At 33.3% G+C, this 22,208-nt stretch overlaps 1 protein-coding gene across 3 annotated transcripts; it reads right to left on the reverse strand.

The window, feature by feature from the left end:
- Positions 1 to 5,642: 5,642 nt before the first annotated feature.
- On the reverse strand, positions 5,643 to 21,426 carry LOC131946114 (early endosome antigen 1). Of its 3 annotated transcripts, XM_059306758.1 has the most exons (10): positions 21,302 to 21,426; positions 20,993 to 21,088; positions 20,572 to 20,698; positions 20,335 to 20,388; positions 19,167 to 20,017; positions 18,030 to 18,084; positions 8,686 to 8,777; positions 6,273 to 6,401; positions 5,911 to 6,048; positions 5,643 to 5,798 (listed from the first exon to the last, which is right to left on the reverse strand). In XM_059306758.1, exons 2-10 carry the CDS (start codon positions 21,086 to 21,088, stop codon positions 5,790 to 5,792), a joined length of 1,551 nt encoding a protein of 516 aa, XP_059162741.1. In that variant the 5' UTR covers positions 21,302 to 21,426; the 3' UTR covers positions 5,643 to 5,789. The 3 variants fall into 3 exon arrangements, 2 of the variants coding, with proteins under 2 accessions (XP_059162741.1, XP_059162740.1); XR_009387655.1 differs by lacking the exon at positions 5,643 to 5,798 and having other exon boundaries at positions 5,949 to 6,048; positions 8,691 to 8,777; XM_059306757.1 differs by lacking the exons at positions 5,643 to 5,798; positions 5,911 to 6,048; positions 6,273 to 6,401 and having other exon boundaries at positions 7,892 to 8,777.
- Between the last annotated feature and the right edge of the window lie 782 nt (positions 21,427 to 22,208).

The raw sequence follows: 22,208 nt of genomic DNA on the forward strand, positions 1-22,208 counted from the left end.
TGGTCAAGACTGCCATTTTGAAGGCCTACGAACTGACGCCCGAGGCCTATCGGACAAAATTCCGAACACTCCGCAAGTTACCCACACAATCATATGTGGAATTTCTCTTTGAAAAGGAGAAAATATTCTCAAGGTGGCTACACTCTGAAGAAGTTTCTGAGTTTGAGAAACTCAGGTCACTTATCCTAAGGGAAGAATTCCTATCGTCCCTGCCTGAAGAGATACGACTACACATACTGGATAACAAGATAACTGATATCCAGAAGGCTGCTGAGTCGGCTGACACATATATGTTGGTGCATAAGAAACCACCAGTGTCAGGAAACCGCCTCAACCCCGTGCTTCCCCTTTTTGGCAGCAATCCTCCTGTTGGCCAACACGTGAAGGCATTACAGTCCAGCGAGAAACCAAGATCAACTCTCAATCGTCGAGCAGTATGCCAGTTCTGCAAAAGGCCTGGTCATCTTGTCAAAGACTGTTACAAACGTCGTCAATATAACAGAGAGGTGGTGCGTACTTCGGCGCACTATGCTCTATCCCCTCAAGCAGCCAGTTCAACTATGAACTCTAGAATTCTAAAGGACTCTAACCCTAAGTGTCCGCAAGAAGGTAGTCAAGTCTCCACACATTATGTGCAGTCACATTTTGACTGTTCTCGCCACCATCCAGTTGCTTCCGAGTCTACCGATCTCGAGGGATCGAGAAAAGTTGACTTTTCATCTTTTATTGCCGAAGCCATCATTAGCAAACCAGGTGATCCGTTGTCTCAGAAGAATATCACCGTTCTAAGAGACACAGGAGCGTCACAATCACTCCTTTTGAAAAGTTCAATGGACATTACACCTGAGACGAACACCGGAAGGATTTCCATTATCCAGGGAGTGGGGACAAAATCTACTGTCGTCCCTCTACACAAGTTTGCCCTGAAACATCATCTCGTCGAAGGTGAGGTCATTTTAGGTGTGATAGATAGTATTCCTGTCCCAGGAGTACACCTACTTCTAGGGAATGACCTTGCGGGAAGCAAAGTATACCCCTGTACGGTTTCAGACCCTTTGTCAACAGTTCCAGATAATGATTATGAACTGTATCCTGCATGTGCGGTGACAAGAAGCCAGACCAAACAATTGGCTGACATAACGTCTGAACCACACCCGCCATCATCGTCAAGGAATTCGACTCCCAAACTGGAGTCTATGCTTCCAGAAAACACAAGTCTGGGCTTACCCCTGAGGATATCTCAGGAAGACATCATTAAAGCTCAACAAGTCGACGCGGAACTCAAAGCAACGGTCGAAAAATCTCTATCATCTGACGATGGAGAATATTTCTCCGAGAACGGCCTCTTCTTTCGTCGCGCTATACCAGTGAATGCCTCACCAGCCGAACCATGGTTGGGTAAAAACCAGCTGTGGGTTCCTCCACCTTATCGGCATGAAATACTTAAGCTGGCACATGACCATCCAATGTCAGCGCACCCAGGAGTCACTAAAACGACGGCGAAGATCAAAGAACTGTTCTTTTGGCCCAAAATGAGAAAAGATGTGTCGCGTTACTGTAGAAGTTGCACGAACTGTCAGTTGGCCGGAAAGCCAAACCAGACAATTCCTAAGGCCCCTTTGAGTCCGATTCCTGTATTAGAAGAACCCTTTTCAAAAATCGGCATGGACTGTGTAGGTCCCTTGCCTAAAACCAAGGCGGGCAACGAGTACCTACTTACCTTTATGTGTTCAAGTACCCGTTTTCCCGAGGCGATTCCCTTACGGAACATTAAGGCAAAGACTGTAGTCAGAGCCATGACCCGGTTCTTCACTACCTTTGGATTACCTAGAATCGTGCAAACAGATCAAGGCAGCAACTTCACCAGTCACCATTTTCAGGAAGCACTAGCCAAGCTAGGCGTTACCCACATCACCAGCTCAGCCTACCACCCTCAGTCTCAAGGCGTACTTGAGAGGTTCTACCAAACCCTCAAAACCATGCTAAGAACGTTCGCTAACAGTAACACCCAATGGGATGAGTCTGTTGCTTGGATTATTTTCGCTGCGAGGGACTGTGTCCAGGACTCTTTAGGCTACTCGCCTTTTCAACTTGTGTTTGGACATTCTGTCCGTGGCCCCCTGAAGCTGATACACGAACGTTGGACAGGTACCAGCGATCATCCTGTGGAAAACTTCGACGATTTTCACGTTCGATTGAAAGCCGTGTGCGAAATGGCTCACAAGAACTTAAGAAAGGCCCAAGTGAGAATGAAAGAACTGTATGATAAGAGTTCTTGTAAACGAACATTCAATCCAGGCGACAAAGTTCTTGTGCTAGTGCCTAATCTGAACAATGCGTTATCCTTGAGATATTGTGGACCCTTTACTGTGCATTCAAAATTAAGTGATTTGAACTATGTTGTCAATACGCCCGACAGAAGAAAGAAACAGACAGTGCATCATGTTAATTCACTGAAAAAGTATTATGATAATTGTAACAATTTTCATTCCACAGCTAAAATTACTTTACCTGTATGTTCAAATGTTTCTGATGATGTGATACATGATAATTTGAAACCCCCAAAATTGGTAAATTCTTCCTTTTTAGATAATTTGAATGTCCACCTTATGCATTTGTCCACAGAGGAAAGCCATAGATTGTCTCAGTTATTCGAGACATTTCCCTCTATTTTTGGGGACGTCCCCAAAGAAGCGAAGGTTCCACCTCATGATGTAGACGTAGGTGACGCAAAACCCATTAAACAACACCCCTATAGAGTTAATCCGGAAAAAGCTGCTTTGATAAAAGATGAAATTGATTTTATGCTCAAGAATGATATCATTGAGCCCAGTTTCAGCAACTGGAGTTCCCCATGTCTCCTAGTCCCGAAAGACGGTGGATCTTTCAGGTTTGTGACCGACTTTAGGAAGGTGAATGCGCTCACCAAAGCTGATTCCTATCCATTACCTCGGATAGAAGACGTTATTGATAAAGTTGGTCAAGCTAAGATAATTTCCAAAATTGATTTACTTTCAGGATACTGGCAAATCCCCTTATCTGACCGTGCAAAAGAAATATCTGCTTTTGTAACCCCTAATGGTTTTTATAGATACAAACGTATGCCTTTTGGTATGCGCAATGCTGGTCAAACTTTCCAAAGGGTCATTAACTCTGTCATTGCTGACATAGACCAATGTGAGGCCTACATAGATGATATAGTTGTATTTTCTAATACTTTTGAAGAACATATTGTTCAGTTGACTAACCTTTTTAGAAAATTGTCTGAAGTGAATTTTACTGTAAACTTACATAAAAGTGATTTCTGTAAAGCTTCAATTACCTATTTGGGTTATCAAGTGGGAACGAACCAAGTTCGGCCCATTGAAGCTAAAGTAGATGCTATTGTAAGGTTACCACCTCCCAAAAATTGTAAAGAGATCAAAAAGTTCCTTGGGATGGCTGGTTACTATAGGCGGTTCTGTCAAAACTTTTCAGCTATTGCTGAACCTCTTACTGCATTATTGAAAAAGGGTGTTGAGTTTGAATGGTCAGATAAATGTCAAGAAGCTTTTTTAACTATTAAGTCATTTCTATCTAATGCTCCTGTTATGGCTGCACCAAATTTCAGCAAGCCCTTTAAACTTGCCATTGATGCTAGCAACTTAGCCATTGGCTCAGTCCTATTTCAAGAAGACAACATGGGAATTGACCATCCCATTGCCTTTTTTTCCAGGAAGTTAAATGAAAACCAAAAGAATTACTCTACTATTGAAAAAGAGGCTTTAGCTTTGGTTTTGTCATTACAACATTTTGAGGTCTATGTCTCTTCTTCAACCAATCCAGTCAGAGTGTTTTCTGACCATGATCCCCTGAAAATTACCTCTAAGTTAGGACAGACAAATCAAAGAATATTGAGATGGTGCTTGTATTTCCAAAATTTTAATCTGGAAATTTCACACATTAAGGGTAGTGATAATGTTGTGGCTGATTGTTTGTCAAGGATGTAAAATCTTATTGTACACATTGATCATGTGACATGTTTTGTGGTTCATTAAGACCATACACAAGTGTTGTGTTTTAACATGGAAATGAGTGGTATGATTTTGATTTTTTCAAAATTCCAATCCTGTTGAATATTTTGTTTATTTTCAGGTGAACCTTAATTAAAGGTGGTTTTTGATTATATGTAATCTTTTATAATAATATGTCTCATATGACTCAGTTGATATTGTAGCTAGTCATTGAAATAAAGGTCTTACCCTGGCGGGTTTACCACTTTTAATATCCTCATGGAAATATTGTAATACCCTTTTTTTGAGGGATTTTGATGTATAATTACTTTTTGAAGGGTTACTCCCCTTTCACCAATTGTAAAAGTTGGAGTTACTTCCCTTTTATGTTCAGGGATATTTTCATATGGTATTATGATTTTGATTGCCTACATTTGTAAAACATTTTTGTTATTTCATTGCCAGATTGGTTCCTTATGTATGTTTTTGTGGAACCTATCTGTCACTTCCAAAAAGGGAGGGGATGTGACCTACTTAGGTCGAGTCAGGTTCCATTTTTCATTTTGACATTGTATAATACCTTATATGGAATGATTGTGCAACACCTGGGGTTTTTCCACTGGCTTATTAAGGTGTCTAGGGTCCAGAAAATTTCCATTAAGATCTGATTGAATGATTCTAATCAGATGACCATCTCAACCAATGGCTACATGAGTTGAGGATAATCTCCCCTGTTGCAGAAGTCTTTAACTGCCCCGCACACTCGCAACACGCGGCAGTCTACAGGCAGTTTTACCTTGATCAGGCAGCCGTCCATATTGTCCGGCTATAGACTCTGACCATTTGAACGTGAGAGAACTTAAGTCCTGTGTGTGTGCCTTGCTTTCTTAAGTTGATTTAGTCTTCTAGTACAATATTACTTGTCGCCAAGTAATTTTGGAAGCTATAGCAGTGTTGTGTGGCCTGTGGCTATTTTTAGACAGTGTAGAAATCTGTGATAGTGTTTTTCCTACATTTTGTAAGTTGGATTTTGATATTTTATACATTAAATATTTTATCTAGTTCAGCCTTGTGTTTTGCCACAACTGAGTTCGCTGATTAAAGGTTGTGTGTAGATTGGATGAGTGTTAATTACAATAGTATCTCTAGTTATCCCTAGACATAGAATTCGAGCCCTAGTGTGCCGTTGTGTTAGTGTTCATCCACTTAGGCCGTAAGGCATTTGCATATGACCCCGAAAAAAGAATCCGGGGACGTTCTCCGTCTATTTGGCTGATAGATAGGTAAACGTTACACCAGTAAGTGTAAAATTGTGATAACCCATGATTAGCAATTTTACCTTTTCTAATAGTAATGATGTATTAAGCATGGTTTTATAATTCTCTTCTTGTAGGGTAGATATCCGATCTGAATGTCTTTTAATTTCATCAGTTATACTGTCTGATTTATCCGTGTGATCTTGCATCTCTTTATTTAATGTGTGTAGGTTGTTTTCATATGTTTTTATATCTAGAGACAATTTCTCTAGTGTTTTGTTTGACTTGGTTTCTTTTTCATTTAAACTTTCAATTTCTTTGTTAAGCTCCTTTACTTTGTTATCCTGTTCATTCATTTGTTTTCTAAGATTTTAAAAATTCTGTTTCTGTTTTTTAGTCAGTTGTTCAATGTTTACCCCCATGTCACTCTGTTCTGTTACAAAGTTGTCTCTCCATTGTTTTATTTTTGATATGTCATCTGTAGACTTGTCATTGGCGTCTTGTAGAGAAGATGTGGCTGTCTCTATCTGCTCAAGTCGACTCACAATTTCTAATACAATAAAACAAACAAAAAAGTTATTCGTAAGTAGAAGAAAATAAGACATACGTTTTTACATTTTAAGTTTTAGAAAAACGTTGTTTTAGTTTTAAAATGGTGTTACCTGCTGTTGATGAAACATGTTTAGTAACTTGATGTTTTGATTCACGGAGGTCACGTTTTTCTGCTGCTGTAGTTTGTGGTATTGACTGAGATAATGAAGGCGTATATCCCTCGACATCTGTGTAGTCTTTATTTTCATCTTGATGATGTAAATGAACAAACTGATATTTTATTACATATTAAGATAATGGAATATTTCTTGTTTTATATTTGAGTCATTGTCTTTCATGTTTCATATCTTATTTATGATTGATGTATTGTATATTTCTTACGTTCTTTATGCTTTTCTTTTTCTAGGAGTAGATGGATTTAACATAGATACACAACTCTTACATTTATTATATTTATAGAAAATTTACTTACGATTGATGATGCCGCATTTAATAAACTTAAAGTAGCCGAGTCTAGCTCTTGATGTATTTCTATGTAGGTGGAGTAGGGATCTTCATATTCATCTTCTTCCATCCAAGTCTTACTTTTTTGTACCGCCTTCTAAAAATTGTATGATTTTGTTATGAAACGTGTTAAGCGTTTAATATTACTTAAACATATCCTTATAGTATAACAACATATGTAGGCTATGTCACCGCATGCATGCATACATATTTTCAAGTGCACATACACACATGTGTGCACTCATGTGCAAGCATTTATGTGTACTCTTGTGTGCATGCGTGAGTAAACATCAGACACAATATTTGGTTTAGCTAACACACACAAGATTTGGTTTAGCTCACACACACAAGATTTGATTTAGCTCACACACAAGATTTAGTTTAGCTCACACACACAAGATTTGGTTTAACTCACATACACAACATTTAGTTTAGCTCACACACATGATTTGGTTTAGCTCACTCACACAAGATTTGGTTTAGCTCACACACACAACATTTAGTTTAGCACACACACAGAAGGTTTGGTTTAACTCACACACCCGTTTGGGCAGACAATGCGGGTACTAAACGCTGTTAAAAATATAAAACAAATAGAAATAATTATGATATTTTTTAATGTAAAACAAAATACAACACAAGCTAAACTATTGTAACAAGAACGTTGTGTTCGCCAATGTGTAGCTAGATCCTTTCATATTTCCTTATAATTTTTTAGTTAATGAGCAGAGTTAGTCTGGGCAGATTTAACCTGAATTTTTTCATATAACTAATACATCGCCGTGTGTCAAAATGCTATGCGCTATATTGCACGATAAAACTGTGTACATCCTGCTTTTATTTCTGGCTTTGATTCCATAGCATTTGTTCATATAAAGAACAGAGTACAAGGCAGCACTTGTTTCATTTAGTAATTTTTCTCCTAGATGAGTATTTGTCCCTGGTTATCGAGCCTAATTTAGGAAAGGGACCGGAATCGCGACTTCAGTGAATGCAATAATGAGATCCATTACTTGAAAACGGGAAAATTACATAGGGGTGTGACGCCATAGACCCATTAGACATAGCGTCGTTTAATTTGTTTGTGTTTGGTATAGTATTAATTTTAAAATTAAAATGAAAATATCAAATAAAACAGACAAACATGATTTATATTTGTTGAAAGTCTCATCTAAAGTAGACTTATCGGAAAAACTTATATGATTGTAAACATTGGCTGTAGATTTGATTTTTACTACAGCTGAGCTTTTTGATTTTGCGATGTAAGGCTCTGTGCTAACATACATATACATACAAATACATATACATGAATATACACACACACACACACACACACACATATATATATATATATATATATATATATATATATATATATATATATATATATATATATATATATATATATATATATATATATATATATTTAAAATTTATTAATACGTATTTACTTGATAGCTAAATAGACGTTTTAATTATTATATGTGTTAATGTATGTTAATTTACAGACACAATGTTACTGAATACAAATTTAAAAAAAAATGATTCTAACACGGAAACTATTTTTTTTTTCAAATTAAAGGCAGTAGTGATCAAAATGACAACAGTTCTTTGCAGTATAATAATAAAAAAATTCTTTAAAATTTATAACAAATTAATGTTTTTAATACAAAATACAAATGTTAATGTTTGTTAAGTGAACTCATTCTAACAATCTTTTTTAAATAGTTCATAATCATGTAGTTCCAGGTATAAGTATATTTTTTTTAACAATTAACATGAAAATTATGATTAGACCATACACCTAGTGCTCACATACTGATAAAGATATTTAAACAAATCAATCTTATAGTCTATTAGAGATATGAACTTAGTGTCGTCAAGTATGACACATTACTGGTGTGCACATTGAATAAGCTAGAACTCCCAAATGATGACTAAACAAACAACATATAAACCACTTAAGTTTGTGCGGACATGTAGTCTACACACATTGTAAGATGTTAACGTGCGTATAACATGTTGGTTACATCTTTTATTGTTTTGAAAATTTACCATCCACCATGTTTACTGTTTTACTTCTATAAACGAACGATAGTAAAACTACTGTAGAGGGATAAAGCTGCGCCTTGATCTGCGTGATACACTTCAAGGTAAAGTTCTTGACCTTTCTTCATGTCAACAACCACTGACCCAGCAGCGCTAGTGTCGGCACATTTCACTTCTATAGACTTACACCACCTGCCTCCAGCCACCACACCAACTTTAATCATTTTATTTTGACATTCATGTAGAGTCACACAGACAAGATATAAACCATCATGTGGTGATAAAAATTTTCCTGTTGTTTGATCAAAATTTTGACCGTTAAATTCACGCACTTTACCAAAACTTGAAATAGTTGATCCATTACTGACAAGTGTGTGATCACCAAGCGCCACATGACAAGCATATCTGTTACATACACGTGACTCTGGAGATTAGAAAACATATGTTTGATAAACATGTTTAATGTTACACGTAGCCTACATGCTAAGCTCAGATTGTTAACATGCTTATTTGTTTTGGGAATTTTTACTGGGAGGGGGGAGGGGAAACTTAAATTAGTGAAGGATTGGTCACTCGCTAAAGCATTTATTTTCTGTGTAAATTATATAATTGTTTATTTCCGTAAGGAGGTGGGGGCGGATGATGTGCTTCGGTCAGTGCACCACCCGCCCCCCTTCAGAGAGATGCCTAAGCTAAACACTGAAAATACCTAAATGAATTAAAAAATGTTGCCAAAAACAGAAAACAAATATTAATCCATTTTATTTTATCAAAAGTTGAAGTAGGGATTATAATCCATTTATGTTTACATTATATCTATAAAAATACTATTTGAAATGATTAGTTTAGTACCGTCCTCAGTTATTCTCTTGTAGGCCTACTTGTCAGACTATAAAAACAATACCATACATTATTTGGATAATTAGTTTTTATTTTTTTAAATAATGGCATAATCAGGTGGATATGAAAAAAAACCCACAGAGTTACATTATCATTCATTTAGATTTAGTCCCTTTCTCTTATAGCACAAGTTCTTAATATAAGAAACATAATGGAAGAAGATGTGTTCATTAAAATTAGTTTTAAATAAACCGGGAGCGATCTCCCCTAAACTTTCTCGAATATTCTTCTATAAAAAAACAGGGGATTGAAACTCGGGATATAGACATGAATTTTAATCCATTTTAAATACTTAAACTTTTTAAAATAGAATAAAATATCGTAGAAAAAAGAATTGCACACCTGTGAACGCAAAATAAAACGTGCATAATAGTGCGCAATATTATTAGTACTTTTAAAATTTACATTCGTTTTTTGAGAAATCGGAAATAGCATAAATTAGTACTTTCAATCAACGGAAATTACTCTAAATTTGAAAGAAGCCAGAGAAATAGATCTTTTACTTGCATGTGAAATTTCATTTATCTATCTGAAACAGTATTCAAGTTATAGGCTTTTAAACAATTCAAAGTAGAAAAAATACCATTTCCAGTTATCGGAAATCACTGAAAAGTTGATACGGATCTACGTTTTTGACAAAATACGTATATATGAAATTTCATCAACCTAGCTGTAACGGTACTCAAGTTATCGTGTTTAAACACACACACACACAGACAACGGACAGAATTGCAAAGTCCAGTGTTTAAGACTAGATAACGCATAAAACTACAAAATGTTTATATACTTGTATTTATAATTTTTGCCTGATTAAAAGATGTCCTCTATACTCCGGATGTGATGAATGACTGAGGAGTAAAACGGTGAAAACTGTCAAAATTTCATGTTATTTTTGTGCACGATTACAATACTTTCTCTATACTTCGTATATAAGAGAAAGTAAAAGGGCTCTGTAAATGTCTTACTGTACTGTGGTAGACCACTGTAAGTCGACCCCCGACATACCAGGTGGTGTAATGTACCAGGTGAGGAAACAAACACCTGACGGAAACCCACGGGTCTAGAGACTGGCACTATGGGTGAGTGAAATGTTCCATTCTTTATCAGGTTATGGTCTGTCTGGCTAACGAACATCACGTTATGGTCTGTCTGGTTAACGAACATCACGTTATGGTCTGTCTGGCTAACGAACATCACGTTATGTTCTGTGTGCTAACGAACATCACGTTATGTTCTGTCTGGCTAACGAACATCACGTTATGGTCTGTCTGGATAACGAACATCACATTATGGTCTGTCTGGCTAACGAACATCACGTTATGGTCTGTCTGGCTAACGAACGTCACGTTATGTTCTGTCTGTCTAACGAACATCACGTTATGGTCTGTCTGGCTAACCAACATCACGTTATGGTCTGTCTGGCTAACGAACATCACGTTATGGTCTGTCTGGCAAACGAACATCACGTTATGGTGTTTCTGGCTAACGAACATGTGCAAGGCGGGTGGGGGGTAGGAAGTAGAGAAAGGAGAAATATTGAACAGAGGTAAGCAAAAGTAAATAAACTGATGACAGATCGGTTAGCATCGATTATTCTACATCAAATTAATAGTTCCGTAACATGTTTACCACAAATAGAAAACACTAGACTACCCGTTTTCTAGTTAGATAACGGTGTATTTCGGGGTCATCCATAAATGAAATCACGTCTGTCACTTTTCATCACAAAATAACCAGAACCCACATTAAAAAACGCGTCCCATCTCAGACGTTTTTGTCTTTTAAAAACACTGATTTCATCTAAGCATGGGTCTGACAACATTATCTCTTCATCTGATGAGGTCAACTTTACTTCACCTGCCCAGTGTCCTACCAACTCAGATCTATTTTTGTCTTTGAAAACACAGATTTCGGCTGAGCATGGGTCTGACCACACTATCTCTTCATATGCTGACGTCAAAGGTGAACTTTGCACCTACCCAACAGTACTAAAATATCAAACTATATATAGAGAAAAATGATAATTCCATGTAATTAAGTGATTAATTTGAGTGTTAAATAGTCTTTTAAGAAGTGCAAATCGAAAGTTTGATGGAGGGGGTGCAAATCTCTACGTCTATGGGGGGTGACACCATTAAATGCCGCAACAGGTGACACCCAACCTCGCTACGCCACTGCCTAATGTGCTAACCTCTTAGGTGTCTAGGCTCGTGCTCTCGAGTAGGATTAAAACTTATATATTTAACGTTTAGTCATCGTAAGAATCTACACCAATCGGCCCAAGAATTAGATCTATAATTATTTCAAATTAAATGTTATCTTAGATTAGTCCATTGCATAGCTAAACAAACAAAGATTTATATAAAATAATGAAAGTCTGAAATAGTTTAGTATAGAAACTCAGAAACTCGTTATTATCTAGATCTAGATTTCTAAGACTGGTTTGATTAAGTCTAGTTGTTTTTGTAACTCTTGCTAGATCTCTAGAGTCAACTCTAGATCTAGACCCTAGATAGATAGATACATCGCTTGTATTCTTAAAGCTAAACAGCATAGATTTATATCAAGTATTTAAGGATTAAAATAGTTTAATAAAGAAACTCAAAAATGTTATCTGATTTTAAAATGAATTGTATTTTTAAATAAACAATGTTGGTTTGACCTACATTCAAGGTCTAGTTCTATAAATAACTTTCTTCGACAGCTGATGCTTATAGATTCTAGATCTAGTGAAATTTATTGTATAGGTCTACTTAAATGAAATTTGTGTTGAAAATTGATATTAGTGTTGGAAGCTATAGAGCTATAGCCGACAGAAAATTAGTTTTAGAACGTCTTAAACGTTAAATTGGGCAATGAAATATTGTATTGAAGCTGCCGTTTATTGTACTAAAAAGTAAACAATTCATGTGACGTCACTACTCACTCTAAGTAAAGTAGTTGTTTTGAACTTTTAAAATTAATATGGTTAATCTACCAATGAATAAATCAATAAATTATTTAACTTCTTTAAATAAATGTGTGATTAACAGTCTGACAATTAAAATTGTTCTCTACCTACATACTATTTTACAGCTCTACACATAGTGCAGATTCTCTCTTGTAGCCAATCGGACAAACAAAAAAAAAGCAAAAAATAAATACTCAAACTTGTAAACAAACTTCAGTTTTAGTATTATATAGATAGATTTACCATTAATTCATTATTGTTTTAAAATAATTCTTTATTTATTTTCATATATTTTTTTATTTTTTAAAATCACACTTACCGATCAAATGAACATTTTTTGACTACTTTGAATTAGTATTTTCAATATTGTCAGCCTAAATTAAATACAATTAAAATTATATAAATGAAATAATCACATAGTTACGTATGACATACAATAGCTGAAAAAAATTGGAAATGGCTTGTGAGAATACAAAATAATTTAAAGCTATTTATAAATCTAAATTAATTAACGTAAACAGAGGGTATTGACTGGACAAATAATATAGTGTTAATAGCTTATGCATAGATTTATTAATGTTGCAAATAATTTTAAATAAATTTTTTATGAACACACCTTTTTTATTCTTTCTTCCCTAGCTTCAAATTTCTGGTTAAAGATTTGAATGAGTTTGTCAATAGGCATCAATCTCTGTTGTAGGAGTTTGTACATCACATTGTGCTAAATGGATTATTACAAATGTGACTACTTCTATTCCAGATTAAAATTGCAGACTTAAAATAAGTTTCAAAATCAAAAGTATTACTGGTGAGAAAATTCAATTAACTAACTTTTAATTACATGTTACAATTCGGTTATAATGTACGGAGTTGGTAAACCGTTAAGTAGGTGTATAATTGTTGACACGCTTAATTAGAAATTTAAATGTGTACCTTTGATTGTGTTTTATCTGTGTGATCTTGCATCTCTTTATTTATTGTGTCCACTTTGTTTTCATATCCTTTCATATCTAGAGACAGTTTCTCTAGTGTTTTGTTTGACTTGGTTTCTTTTTCTTTTAAACTTTCAATTTCTTTGTTCAGCTCCTTTACTTTGTTATCTTGTTCAGTCATTTGTTTTCTGAGGTTTTTAAAATTCTGCTTTTGTTTTTTAGTCAGTTGTTCAATGTTTACCCCCAAATCACTCTGTTCTGTCACAAAATTGACTCTCCATTGTTTTATTTTGGATATGTCATCTCTAGACTTGTCATTGGCGTCTTGTAGAGAAGATATGGCTGTCTCTATCTGCTCAAGTCGACTGACGTCTTGTAGAGAAGATATGGTTGTCTCTATCTGCTCAAGTCGACTGACGTCTTGTAGAGAAGATATGGTTGTCTCTATCTGCTCAAGTCGACTGACGTCTTGTAGAGAAGATATGGCTGTCTCTATCTGCTCAAGTCGACTGACGTCTTTTAGAGAAGATATGGCTGTCTCTATCTGCTCAAGTCGACTGACGTCTTGTAGAGAATATATGGCTGTCTCTATCTGCTCAAGTCGACTGAATACTTCTATAATATAATACATTTAATGTATTCAAAGTATTGATATTGTTTAGTTATTAAAAGAGCCTGGTACGTCGGACTCCCAAGTCCCCTACATATTAGCGTGGGGGAGGAGAGGTGCAAGACTGCCGGAAACTAATAGGGGTTTGCTCTCGACCCTAACCAGATATCTTGACTTTAAGCTGCGGCCTTCACGTGGCTTCGGAAGAGTACCACTAGTCGGACCAAGCTCATGACCTCCCTAGTGGGATGGCTAGTGGTAGCCAACAGCAGCTAGAGGTTTTTGATCTGGCCGAGTGGAACTGCTGTATGCGTTCGGCTCTTCCGAAGAGCCTGGTACGTCGGACTCATAAGTCCAAGACTGCCAGGAACCAAAACAGTCCGCCGCCAGATTCTTTTGACTTTAAGCGGAGGCCTTAACTGGGCTTCGGAATAATGCCACTGGTCCGACCACGTCCTCCCTAGTGGGTGCGGAATGGCCAGTGGCAGATAATAGCAGCTAGAGGGTTTTGATCTGGCGGAAAGCCCCCCACGATCAAGCTGGGTACCAGGCGGTAGGACGACGTCCCTCGTCTGGTGGGTGGGGAAGGAAATCCCGGTGAGAGCCCACGGAAGTAGCGACCGATGTGTGGGAAACTCTCTCGGGGTTTGCCACACTGAGGCCTGCCTGGCTAATGGAAGTGAACCTTCTGAGCCGGTCTCCGTATCAGGAAGGAAGTTATTAAAAAATACTTATTCTTTGAAGAAATTAAATTTTAAAAGCATTTTAATTTGTTTTAAAAATCGTTAATACCAGATTGTATTTGGTTTGATTCATTATGATCACGTTTTTCTGTTCCTGTTGTGTGTGGTGTTGACTGAAATAAAGATGGCGTCCCTTCCTCGACAATTACGACATCATCTGGTTGATACGGAGCAAACATGTATTGTATTATTAAGAAATCAATTATGTAATTAATTTGGTAACTAACTTTAAACTTGCTATTTTAGTTGAGTAATTTTGACATATATATATATATATATATATATATATATATATTGTCAGACTTATGTATGGTTTATTTATGTGTGCGTGTTTGCGTAGGTGTTAATTCACATACACTGTTACTCACTAGAATCACAAGAGCGGTTTTTGTTTCGAGAATAACTGTAATTTATTTATTTTTTACCTTGAAACAAAAGTTATTGGCAATATCTTTCAAAATATTTACAAATTCATAAGATGGATTAATTTTTTTTTAAATATATCTCACACATATTTAAGTTACCAAGTGAACTTATTATACTGTTTTAATAGTTCATTTTGTTTGTCCGAAAATGCGGATTTCAATTTTATAGTTTACCCACAAAAAACTAGGTTTTGTTTTTTAACAAATACAATGATACACATATACATTGAAACAAAAGATTTAAAAAAAAACAGATGTATCTTATGTGTTTATTGTGGTCACGTACAGCATGTTAATTGGTGATCACATTGAATTAGTTGGAACTGTATAATTATGACTAAAAAAACAACAATATACAAACTATTACATTTTTTATAGACATGTTGTAAGCTGTTAGCGTGTGCTTAACATGGTGATTATATATATATATATATATATATATATATATATATATATATATATATATATATATATATATATATATATATATATATATATATATATATATATATATGTGAATTTACCTTCCACCATGTTTTTTGTTGTACTTCTATAAACTAACGATAGTAAAACTACTAAACCAGGATAACTTTGCACCTTGATCTGTGTAACACACTTCAAGGTAAATTTCTTGACCTTTCTTCATGTCAACAACCACTGACCCTGCAGCGCTAGTGGCGGCACATTTCACTGCTATAGCCGTACACAACCTGTCTCCAGCCATAACACCAACTACAATCTGTTTATCTCCCCATTCATGTAGAGTGACACAGACAAGATATAAACCATCATGTGGTGATACAAATGTTCCTGTTGTTTGATTAAAATGTTGACCGTTATATTCACGTACTTTACTAAATGTTGAAATAATTGATCTAGCACTGACAGGTGTGAGATTATCAAGCTCCACATAACAAGCATATCTGTAACATACACGTGACTCTGTTGATTAGAAAACATGTATATGATTTACATGATTAATTACACAAATACTCTGACTATTTGGTCTATAATATTTGTGAATATTTTGTCTTATCATTAGTTTATGGTAAACAACCTAAACATAAACATAAACTCATTATATTACATTGTATGCAGTTCAGAATGTATGTAAACAAGGTAAACCGAAATCAAATTATTTTTAACAAAAAAAAATAATAAAAACGTTTTAAAAACAAGCTTTTATGTAATAATGCATTAAAAAGGAGAAAATAAATTATAGACTAATATTTAAATAACTATAAAGAAAGTGTTGTTCACTTTAGTATCTTCTAGCGTACCCGTCCCGTTGCGTTGCCGCGGGAACAGAAGAAAGACCGACGAAATATATAAGACGGGTTTCATCCATGCGTTACCAATCCTGTATTCTTAGACGCGTGACCTTGTTTTCTAAAAGTGAGTTATTTAAAATGTAAACAATGCCTGCGCTTGGATCATAAATATCGGGACACGGGTTTACCTACACTTCCGCATGAAAACGTTGAGTGCACATTTATCACTCATCGAAATAATAAGGTAGAACACACTTTTTAACGATAAACCCATACATTTAAAATGATTAGAATGATAGAATTCGATGATGTTTTTCAATATTTTAAAAATTTAAGTATGATTTAATTCAAGAATTGTGTTAATGTTTGTGATGTTAAAAACATATGTAGCCCATTGAACACCGCTGAAAAACTCGACTAAAACAAGTTCACTATTTCTTAAAATATATGTTTAAGAGGGAGCTATGTTTCCCTGAGTTGTAAGTCACAAACTAACATTCTCGACTACGGATACAAAATAATTTTTTTGTTTATGCTGAAGCACATTTTGATTCATTTTTTGGATTGTTTTATTTTTTTTGTTTTAAAATTCTACTCATATGCTGCTACAAATATCGTCTCCCTTATGTCGGAAGCCAATATGACGGGAGCCACTTTCTCACGAGCAAGTATGTCCTGAGACTATTTGTCGGGAACCAATATGTCGAGATTCAATTTGTCGGGAGCCTATATGTCGCAAGTCAAAATAATGGGAGCCCATTTGACGGGAGCTAATAAATCGGGGCCTTTTTGACGGGGCTTTTTTACTGGTTCGTTTTGTCGGGGGTCGATTTTACGGGGTCATATTAACGGGGCCGTTTTGACGGAGCCGATTTGTCCCGAGCCGTTTTGACAGAGCTACGTATTACACTTGTATTAAACTTGTTGGTCGGTAAAATTCTGTTGGGACCCTCCTTAAATCATTCTATAAAAAATGTAAATATCTTAATTTAAGTAATTTTTCGCACTCTTCGTATTTTACCCAATTTAAAAAGAAAATATATAAATAAATACTTTTTATTTAAAATTTTAAAAACGTCTTATAATGTTTTAGTTTTCATAGTAATACACAACCGTATGTGATTTTATATTTTCAACGGATTTCTTCTTCCAATTAAAGATAGTTAGTTATGTAAATGCATATGTTTAAAATATCAATTTTTTTTTCGTTTTGCATATGACCATGCTTATGTACTGTGTTGTAGCAACAAGATCATTTTTATTTTCTTACGTATTTGGCAATAGTTTAGCTACGGTAGCGTTTCATGGGGCAGTGGTAATGTGATGTCACAACAACATTCACTGCCGTTTTAATTAATAATAATCTTATGGATAAAGTGCTACAGAAGCCCGTTATAAAGGCACTATCGGTGAATATTAGAAATCAAATATGTATATTTTATGATAAAAGAAAGTGCGTATAATGATTTTATTTTTATTTCGGTATGCCCTATGTTAATTATAAATTTATATTACAGATGTTTTTAACTCCTGTCTTTCACCGAACTTAGTTAATTCGCCTTTTTTAAAATAAAATTAACCACGAGAACAGTAAAGTGAGATATGTGATATTTTATAAAAGCCCTGGACTGAAATGAGCTGAGTACACAATAAATCCATGTTTACTTCACCTGATCATTCTATCGAATAAAATAAAATTAAAAACGCAGTAGTGGTAATTTATTCTTGGTCAACGTTTGGAGGAAATGAACCGAGGAAATTGCCAAATTGGAAATAATCTGCACGAAATGAAATTTTGTTTTCGTTATTAAAACTATTTATTGAAAATAAAATATCTACACTTACTTATTGTTTTCAATTCGTTTGATCTAGTGATCATATCATTTTCTAACGTTGCAAGCTGAATAAAGAAAAAAATGTTAAAAAGACAGTTCACCAAAAGTAGAAAGACGAATATATATATATATATATATATATATATATATATATATATATATATATATATATATATATATATATATATATATATATATATATATATATATATGTTTTTTCTAAGTTCTGGTTAAAAGTTTGTATTAATTTACATAAGGCTATTAGTTATTTATACAGGTAAAACGCATTTCAGGATATATATATATATATATATATATATATACATATATATATACATATATATTTATATACATACATATATATATATATATATATATATATATATATATATATATATATATATATATATATATACATTTTTATATATATATATATATACATATATATATATACATATATATATATATATATATATATATATATATATATATATATATATATATATATATATATATATATATATATATATATACATACATATATATATATATATATATATACATATAGTGGACATATATATATATATATATATATATATATATATATATATATATATATATATATATATATATATATATATATATATAGTGGACAGTTGTGAGATGTGGGGCAACTCATTATTTTGATAATTTTGGACCATTAACTTGTCATTTTAACGGAATAATTTTCATCTCTACAATCAAGTAATTAAACTGCATTTTATTTAACCATGTTTTTTTTTACGTAATTACATGACAGTTCCACTTCTTTTTTTCACCGCCCCACATCATACCAACTTGAAGTCTTTACAATTTTGTATCAAAAACTTCTGTATTTCCCTTACCAATGTAATAACGACCGTGTAGAACCTTATACGATTATATACATAAGTGATAGGAAAAAGATTAGGTTTATTCTAGACAGATAAAAGAGAAACGTTTATATATATATATATATATATATATATATATATATATATATATATATATATATATATATATATATATATATATATATATATATAGAAAGTGTGTATGTAATAATTTAAAAATGTATTTGCTGTTAAAATACAGAGAAATTGTTAATTATTTTTTCCATATATCATACCATTGTCTTTAATTGTTCAATCTGGTTTTCGCTGCTAGCAACGTGTTCTTTTCCAACGTTTTGTAAAACACAAATCAATTCAGAATGGCTGGCTACAATTCTTGCAATATTATCTGACTCATCTGTGTTGACTTTCAACTTCTTCTCCATTTCATTCACATTGCTTTTGACAGTTTCTATATCAATATTAACTTGTTCTAGACTTCTGCAAGTCTTTGCATAATTTTCCATTAAAATCTCAATTAGCTGACTCAACTCACCAATTTTATTTTCATCTTCTGTGCACTGCTGTTTTAGGTTTAAATAATTTTCTTTTTGTTCATCGGATAGCTGTTTCATTTTGATCAATATATCACTTTGTTCAGATGTGGATTTGTCTCGCCAGTCGTTAATTTCTGGTAAGCAAATGCTTTCTTTATTTTGTAGCTCGTGAATTGTATCGTTCTGTAAATTCATCTTCTGTTGGAGGTTTTTAAATTTCTTTTTTGTTTTTTTCGTCACGTGAAGTATTTGCTTATCCATGTCACACTTTTCTGTTACAGACTGTTCTTTCATTTTTTCTGTCGCTTTTTGTAGAATAGAAATCATGTCCTCAATATATTTAATTCTATTTTCTAAAATGTTTTCTTTCCACTGTTTCATTTCTGAAAGGTCATCCTCGGTTTTTTGTTTTGTATCTTTGACTGAATTTAACTCTGTCTCAACATGCTCAATTCTCTTTTCTAAACTTGTGTTTTCCTTTTTATTTATTTCTGATTTTTCATTTTCGTTTCCTTGATGGTCGTTTTCAGCTGACGTACAAGTTGTGTCCGTCAGATTTAATTTCATTGTTAAACTTCGTCCACAGTCAACTTTTATTTTGAAAAAAAAATTATTGATCAGATACAGATGAGAAATGCATATATATATATATATATATATATATATATATATATATATATATATATATATATATATATATATATATATACATTGTATTTAAACGATGGTTGTTATACATATTTTTTTTATATTTGTTTTTAAAATGTAAGGTATATGTATATTTTATAAATCAATGGTTAAGTTTTATTGTGTTGTGTAGATAATGTATGCAAGCGTAACAAAATACAATTGTTTGTCATTATTATGTATGCAATCAAATAAACAATATTTTATTATTGTGTCTTACCTGCTTCATGTGTTGCTTGTCTTTTCTTTAGCTCATCAAGTTTCTTTTTTACATCTGTGAGTTGTTCCAAACATCATTGTATTTTATTTAAAAAATGAAACAGTAAAATGGTTAGACCTATGAATATATTATTGTATACCTGTATATTTAGAATACAATACTAATGTTTTTCGTGTATTTATCTCTATTGAGTGATTTTTTCAAGAATTACATTTCCACATTTTAATATAAAATTACCTGAAATAATTTTGTTATGGTCCAGCAGTGCAGAATTTGTTTTCCTCACCAGAGCAACCACTTCTTTTATTTCGTCTATGTTTCCTTGAGAATAATTTTTTATACATTCCTCTGTTTTCAAATTGACCTTAACAGAAGAGTTTAGCGCACAATAATGCAGAATTTGTAAATTTAGTTTTTAATTAAAAAAATAAAACCATGCTAAATTATTTTAAAATTAGTTAATAGTCGTATTACAATTATTAATAATCGTATTATTTGTGAGCAGCTATTTTGTTTAAACAACGAATAGCAAATATTGTTAACGCTGATGACCAAATTTACTATTTTGTGTAATATTATAATACACGCTCGTGTTCCCAGTGAATAGATAAGCTACTTCAACTAATATTATACGTACTAGGGTTATTTAAAAGCAAACCTGTTGATATAGTTTCCTTATTTTTCTTTCTAGCTCTTTATTTATGTCCACTAAATGTTCCAAGAGTTTATTTAGGTCTTTTTTAGCCTCAGCCATCTACACGAGTAAAATAAATATTCTTTATTATTTATGTGGATGATAGATTATAGAAAGCGATTCCTATTTAAAAAAAAACAAAATAAATATAAACGATTATGCTGTAGTATATTATTTTATAACAGCGTAATTTCCAATCAATTTAGGTGCTGCGTATATCTAATTAAATTAGTGATTAATTTTGTAATTAACTTAAATATAAAAGGAACCTACCGTTTGATTTTGCTGACCACAACTTGCAATTAAGTTCAAGTTTTGTCTAGTGTCGTTCTAACGTTTTACCAGAAACTATTATTCTGTCTGAAAAGTATGCTTAGTATTTTTATTGTTTTGTAAAATTTCTATACTATTTATCTTGATGATTGAAGTTGTTCAGTTTGAAACTTTAAAAATTACGGTTACATAAAATGTTTTTTGTGATATGTTGTACAAATGAAAAAAAAATAATACCACATTTAGAGTTGGACAAATACACTGTAAATAATTATCCGTACGAAAATAAATTTAAAAATCAATTTATAATGTATACACATCAAACTCTTCCTGTGTATATACTGCTTATACTTCAGCAGTGTTGAACCAACTAATAACACACAGCTAAATGTTGCAAACGAATGATCTAAAAAGCGCTATTGGCACGTATTCAAAGACCCTTGTCGATATTAAAAGTTATCGATTTTTTAAATGTATGGTATTACAGCTTAAGTTGGTCTGTATGAAATGTATTCTTTGTTGTTAAGACATGTTGACAAAGAACGCCTGAAACGTTGCCTGTAAAAACTAAGTAGGTCACTAGCCTATGCAATCCAAACAGCACAGCGTAGCAAGTTATGTATTTAGCTTAGAACTTGTTTTAACTAGTTAATACCGTAGTTAATGCTTAACTAAAATTAATATAATTTTAATGAAATAAAAAACGTGTTGATATGTGTGACGCTGCATCCAACCTTGCAGTGATAGTTGTTTCAAGTTACTTACAAGGCCATATAAGAGACTTCTTATAATTTTTAATCTTGTATCCAAGAGAAACATTCTTTCTGTCTTGTAGCAAATAAGATTGTTTTGTTAGCTTGGATTAAGGAACATTTAAGACAAAACATGTCGCGAATACAAATCGGCA

The sequence above is a fragment of the Physella acuta genome, unplaced genomic scaffold (genome assembly GCF_028476545.2).
Source record: "Physella acuta isolate Inbredline_101_S28 unplaced genomic scaffold, ASM2847654v3 ptg000544l, whole genome shotgun sequence".
NCBI classification, from domain to species: Eukaryota; Metazoa; Mollusca; class Gastropoda; family Physidae; genus Physella; species Physella acuta.